At 36.6% G+C, this 7,051-nt stretch overlaps 1 protein-coding gene across 1 annotated transcript; it reads right to left on the bottom strand.

Moving 5' to 3' along the window:
• Window positions 1-2,887: 2,887 nt before the first annotated feature.
• On the bottom strand, window positions 2,888-6,227 carry pmp22a (peripheral myelin protein 22a). The gene is made up of 5 exons (XM_082144484.1): window positions 6,067-6,227; window positions 5,090-5,180; window positions 4,842-4,935; window positions 3,786-3,926; window positions 2,888-3,690 (listed from the first exon to the last, which is right to left on the bottom strand). Exons 2-5 carry the CDS (start codon window positions 5,165-5,167, stop codon window positions 3,530-3,532), a joined length of 474 nt encoding a protein of 157 aa, XP_082000610.1. The 5' UTR covers window positions 5,168-5,180; window positions 6,067-6,227; the 3' UTR covers window positions 2,888-3,529.
• Window positions 6,228-7,051: the final 824 nt, after the last annotated feature.

Raw genomic sequence — 7,051 nt, 5'->3', positions numbered from 1 at the left:
TCATTCATTCAGTCTTAGTAAGTTCTATCCTAAGAAAATGTCGACATTCAGGGCTTTAGCCAAATAGCTAGTAACATAATGATCTCAAATTAAGCTTAAGCTTCAGGATTTTATGGGAACTTTGGGAATGTTTTACTGATGCTCTGAGATTTACCAGTGTAATTCAGTTTTTCATTTCAGACCGAAACTCTCTCTCTCTCAAACAAAAGGCACAAAAGCTGTCACTGCGGTACACTTTCAACATATTAGCAACTTATTTACCCCTATTATAATCTTAAAGGTAGGCCTATACTGTATTAGTACCGAAAGCTTATTAGTAGGCCTCCTGTTTGGAAGGGTAGTGCCAGTGACAGCTTTTGGACCTTTTTTTGTGCATTTAAAAAATAATGGTATAGGCTAATAGTTGTGTTCAGAGTGCGAATTACCCCACTATAATTGGGGGGTACTGCTCCTTCACTTCTTCTATGACCATCATGGTCCACTACCATATCAATCCCCACCGTGATCGCCAAGTGCAACATGTGTTGTGCAACACACATACAAGGTCTAAACATGCCACAAACTGATAATCAGTAGGCTACAGAATATCTCATTGTTATTATATATCCAAAAGAGAACTGTTTTGATCAACTCCCAAAAGTTAGATGTTAAGTGCACTGAAATACCATTCTAATTACTAGTAAAAGTACCTTTACAAGAAGCCTACTGCCTATTTCAGGGGTTTTCCTGGCTCAAAAGGAGGCGGAGGCGGAGGTGGTAAAATCATAATAATGTATTTGAATAATAAGATAATAAAATGTGTATTTTTTTTGTAGATCATCATATAGCCTAATGTGTTTCCCACATTTTTTTGTTGGTGGAGTTTGGTATCTCTAGGGGGGTCAAAAAGATATTTTTTTACATTTTAAAGATAAATTCATTAATCTGGTGCACTTTGAGTCACCCGAATCCACTATTAAAAATAAATAATCCACCCGCAAACCGCATTTAGATATCTGCATCTGATCATCACTTTACAATTATTCAAATTCTTAGTGTTAAGCATGATAATATGGTAACATATCACACTGAAGTTGGCTGATTTAAAATGAACATTTATTTAAAATAAAAGTTCTTCTTTTGGCAAAATTACATTTCCTTAATAGCCCAAACAGAGGCTTTATTCAAGCTTAAATTGTCAATGTTTCATTACATCACTGTTTGAAAACACTCAGAATCATTTTTTGTACCTTTATAAAGGGCATTTCCCCCTAATTTTATTAAATGTATGCTCCATCTTTCATTTCAAATTCTTAAATTTGATAAATATATTCAATTAAAATAATTAGACACTAGGCTGTTACCAATAAAATTAAATAATTTACATTGAAAAATTATAACTGTATTAAATTAGATTATTTTAAATATTTTTTTTTGAATATACAAATAAGGAATGTTGAAAAGAATGATACTTTATGAAACTAGCGTTTTGTAATTCAACGTTGACACTTGCTTGAGAAGTTGAAGTCGTTCTCTATCTTCGTTGCTTATAGCCACGGTGGTTAAAAATGGTACGGTCCACAATAGGGGTGTCTGAAATCGCTTTACATTAAAATGTTCCTACACTGAAAATAGGAGTTGACTTGTATTGTAACTGTAATTATATTTTTTCACAATATCAGAAAAATTATCTGACCCCCCCAAAACGGATATTTCTGTCCCTTTGGGAGGTACTCGGTCTTCATTGGGGGGTATAGTACCCCCCAGTACCCCTGTAATTCGAACTATGGTTGTGTTTTCATCCTGTCAATAACTACATTCTGATCAAAACCTTTAAACGCTGACTTTACTTACATTTTCGTTTCTGATGCTCAGGACTCACAGACACTGCATGAAAAGTCATCACTGCATGTGTCACACTCACATCTGTTTTTCTCCTTCACTGACAGAAAGCTTGACCTCAGAATCTTCCTTTTGGGAGGCGTTTGCTTGGCTTTTCCGACTTTTCTACATTGCACTTCTATCATAAAGTTATTTATACTTCTACCACTTCAAAAAGTGTCTATTAGTAGGCCTACTGTATAATTTACACAGCACCTCACAGCTAACAGTGCCCACCTTGGGCTGTATCTGAAATCGCATACTTCCCTACAATATAGTAGGTGAAAAACAGTAGGCTATGTGACAAAAGAAGTATGTCTGGATTCACAGTACTCATAAATGAGTAAACAAAAAATACCTGGATGACCTTCTTCTTCCGGTAAAATTCAGAAGTGTACATTACGATGGACACTTTACTATCCCATTAGGGCCACAGGAGAGGATTTATGAATGGCAGTGAATGCACTGACGCTGTTAGGTCACATGATAAGTCAAGTCAAGTCAAGTCAAGTTTATTTGTATAGCGCTTTTCACAATACAGATTGTATCAAAGCAGCTTCACAGTATTAAATTTAAATAATACAACAAAGTTTGTTTCAAGAGGAATTTATTGATTGATGAAATTAAATTAAATATCCCCAAAATATCCCCAACTGAGCAAGCCAAAGGCAACAGTGGCAAGGAACCGAAAAACTCCATCAAGTGACCTAATGGTGTCCTAAAACTCCATCAGGTGACCTAATGGAGAAAAAAAACCTTGGGAGAACCCAGGCTCAGTCGGGGGCCAGTTCTCCTCTGGCATTTATGAGCTAGAGGCCGAGGACAACATGTAAGGACAACATGCCGAATGCAGTACGTCCGGATTTCATTCAATCATACTATATAGAACATACTTTTTAGCGGTTGTGAAGTACTTATTCAAAATAAGTACCTACTAAAGAGAGTATGCTATTTTGGACACAGTATTGAGTGAAATCTGAAGTATTGAACACGGAAAAAATCTGAAGTATTGAAAATTGAGACAAGGGAAAAAAAAATTAGATATTTATTTTTTCTTAAAACAAAACAAAACAAAATTAATACAGAAAGAAGACATCTTATAAAGTGATATAATCACAGGTAAAATATGCATTATAAAATGTTTTGGTGAGATTTAACACAACATTTGAGCCTTTATCTACTATACAGTTCGGCAATGGTAAATATAATTTCAAAAACAAAACAACTCACTTCTGGAATTTGGATGTAAGAAAAATTTCAAGTCGACATCAACAAACTCCCTTTGAGAATACACTTTATTATGACATTTAAAAACAAGATATTTGAAAAGGGTTATAACACACAATCCAAAACTAACAATCAAACAAAAAGATTTATACTTTTCCTATATCTTTCCTCCTTGAGTAAAACTTTAAAAAGTCAGGGCCTTCATTGACACGTCATAGCATTACTATTTACAAAAAAAAAAAGCCATGTAAAAGTGATATAAATAGGCTTGCCAGCCAAAGACAACCATTGTGTCTTCTCTCTATTGAATCTTCATGAACTGTCAGTTTTGGTTGATCACATTAGGTCTAAATATTCATGCCTGGAGGAGACGGCCGTTTGGTTAGAGTCTGTCAGCCGAGTAGTGTTCTCAGTTCTAGCTCAATCCCTGAGGGCTGAACTCTCATTCTTTCTTCCTCAGGACAATGTAAATGAAGCCACTGATGAGCGTGAGAGGGAAGGCCAGCCAGGCCAGGACGAAAGCGTAACCGTACGTCTCCCGGTCATTTTTCCACTCTGGACTCATCACCGTGTAGATGATGGCCCCGCTCATCACGAACAGACCTTCGGGAGAGAGCGAAAGAGAGAGAGATTATAAACATGTAGACGGGGGTCCTTCCGCAGGGACAGGTGAAATGGATGTAATAAGAAATACTCACTGGCGAGGACCTGGAAGACGGCCGTGAAAAAGAAGCGACCTCCCTTTACGAGAGTGAAGAGCTGGCAGAGGAAGAAGATGAAGGAGATCAGGGAGAAAATGGTGGCGAGGACCATGAGCGCCTGCACTGCTTGAAGCCAATCTGACAGATTGTAGAGAAACACAACAGATGTAAACAATAAAGACAAATAGATGTGCCCAGGACATGTATACACTTGCGTACATTTGATATTCTTTTACTTTTGTTACCGTAGCTGCTTTTTTAAAACTAATTTACTACTATTCTTATGTCATTCGGTTTCTCATTGAAGAACACGTTTCATTGAGTAACAAATATGGAACTTTTCAAAGTTTGTTTATGTAATTCTTAAAGGTATAGTTCACCCAAAAATGAAAATTCAGTCATTTACTCACCCTCAAATTTTCCCAAACCTGTAAGAATGTCCAACGCTATCTCACGACCAATTCGTACGAATTCGTACGAATGATAAAAAGTTGGCTAATTCGTACTAATTCGTACGACCTCACTCGTACCAATTTGTACGATTTGTCTAAACCCACGTGATGGGTAGGTTTAGGGGCGGGGTCAGGGGTAGGTCATTCGTATGAATTCATACGAATTGGCCAATTCGTCAAATATGTACGATTTTGCAAAAATCGTACTAATTCGTACGAGTCAGGTCGTATGAATTCGTACGAATAAGCCACTTTGTAGAATTTGTACGTTTTCCCGTGAGATCGGGCTGGAATGTCAGTAACCAAACAGTTAATGGATCCCATTGACTTCCATAGTGTGGAAAAAAACTAAAATACTAACCAAATGTTGGTTTGGTTACTGACATTCTTCAAAATATCTTCTTTTGTGTTTGAAATTCACACATATTTGGAACAGCTTGAGTGTGAGTAAGTGGTGACAGAATTTTCATTTTTGGGTGAACTATTCCTGTCAATAATGCAATGAACTGTGTACCGCCAAACACAAGTCAGTACAAAAATGTAAACAAACCATCTAGGTATGCAAATACAATGATTTTTACCTTACATTCACTTAACTCACCTGCATCACTAGTCCCACGGCAGTGATAACCTCCATTATTTTGTGTGCAGTCATACCAGAGGTCATAACTTGCATCTCCATGTTTTCTCCAGGCCTGTTTAAAAAAAAAAAAAAAAAAAAAAAAAAAAAAAAAAAACACACATATGATTATATTTATACATAAACCAATCGTTCACAAAATTTCACCTAAAAAATATTACCCAATAAAATCATGCAAAAGCAAGTCAGACCACAAAAATGATACTCACATTAGCACATGTGGAAACGAAGAGAATGATAAGGTCCGTCAGATGCAAGAATAACGTTGCAAGCAGAATGGCCAGCATTTTTGGGGCTCGTCTAGAAGAAAAGAAAAAGAAAGTAAAAAAACAAAAAACACACACTTTATAATGGTCAGCGTTTTACTCGTGCAGTTCCACATATGGCCACCAGATTGCGCTGCTGTCAAACTCATCTCGACCCAAACACCCCTTCAGGTCTGTCTATTTTCTCTCTTTCTTCTTCTACATTTGAATTGAAAACATCTGTTTTGTGAATACATTACGTTGATAATTACACTAATAACACTGCAGTGTTTGAAAAGCTATCTAAATGTCTATATTTATCAGGAAAAATAACATCCTCACAGTCACACATACAATCCAGTCACGTCCCTTTCTTTTTTTTTTCTCGAGGTGCCGCCTTTTTTTTTTCGTCACGTCAAACTGTTTATCAATGTTACTCAAGTTTTTTTCCCCCATCTGAAAGTAAAGATTATGAGAGACTGGGAAAATTTTAACAAATAAAATTATTATGTAGGACGAATTGAGGCAGATTTATGAAGCAAACAATAAGGAAAGGAGGCAAAACATTCCTAAGCAGCGTTTGTTTTCATCCAGACCCGTTATTGCAAAACTCTGCCAGCAACTGCGACTTCAGTGAAAACTTAAGATGTGCTCATATAAAAATAAGCCTGTTAAGACAAGCAAGGCAAATACTAATATAAATTAAAAACAAACCTCTAAAAAACATAATATCGTACTAATAATCATAATTATAAACTTTGAATGAAACAGCAAACTTCCCGTGGAAAAAAAAAAAGACAAGAGGCTACAAACGATTAGCAAAGAGATCTCCATATGGAAAATAATAATAAACACAAACGTGGTTGAATCTCCTAAAATGACGTAGTTAATATTCCATAAATGAACTAAAGAAAAAAGAAAACCATAGTTCTCCAACTTACAGGTGAGGGAGAGATTAAAAGTCCTTTAAAAGCGAAAGAGAGCAGGAAGAAAACACTAGGTTGCGTTTACTATGTGATCCCACTATAGATTCTCAAAGCACGAGTCTCTGTATTCCAGATGTAGTACCACAGCAGTGTTTGCTTTTTTCCTCCTTCCTTTTTTTTCCCTTTTTTTTTTTTTTTAGAAACGTGAGAACACCGCCCTGGAGCGTCACTACGTCAGACTTTTCTCTTTCTTTTCCCTCCCAAACTTCTCACTTTAGATGGTTAGATAGAAAAGAGCTGAATGTGCATAAAGTATTAATGAATATAGCATTTATTCAAGAGCTTAAATTAAAATGATGTTATACAATATGTAGACTTAGGGGAAAGTTTACTCTTTAACAACACAATGCACAATGATATTGGTTTTTATCATGAATTCATTATGCAGTTGTATGCATGTCAAAGAGAGCTTTTAAGTCTTGCACACCTACAATTTAGTGGCACAGAGTGTGTCTCAATATGCGAGTGTTATTAAAGTGTTTACTAGTGTGTGTGGAGCCCCATAGGCCCCTCCCAGTGGCCCCACGGTATGCCCAGAATGTTGGCATGTGTCTGTTTACTCCTGCATCTGGACTGCATAGCAAATAGATCCCGTCATAGTCACTTTGAAGTCAAATACAAACATGATTTCAACTTTTATTCAAACTTTTTCAATAGCACATTTGCAAGACTTGTGTCTCGTAACTCTTCGTAAATGCTTGTGTCTCTTAAGGCAGGAATTATAAACATGTTTTGGTGCTGCCAGCGTGACTATAAGGGTCCTCTTTTCTGTCACGCCCTCATCAGGAGTCCCATGGCAGCAGCTGTGTTTGTAAATACAGTGAAGGAGGCGTTCCCTGCCAGCCCTGGTTTTTTTTTTTTTTTCTCTGCTTGGGTTGAGCAATGGAGCTCTGCATCCAACAATGGTTTTGCTGTGGTTTGGCTCAGGAGTTCTGCTGTT

The sequence above is a fragment of the Leuciscus leuciscus genome (genome assembly GCF_965113295.1).
Source record: "Leuciscus leuciscus genome assembly, chromosome: 1".
Classification (NCBI taxonomy): domain Eukaryota; kingdom Metazoa; phylum Chordata; class Actinopteri; order Cypriniformes; family Leuciscidae; genus Leuciscus; species Leuciscus leuciscus.
This window is presented reverse-complemented; position numbering and strand designations above follow the sequence as displayed.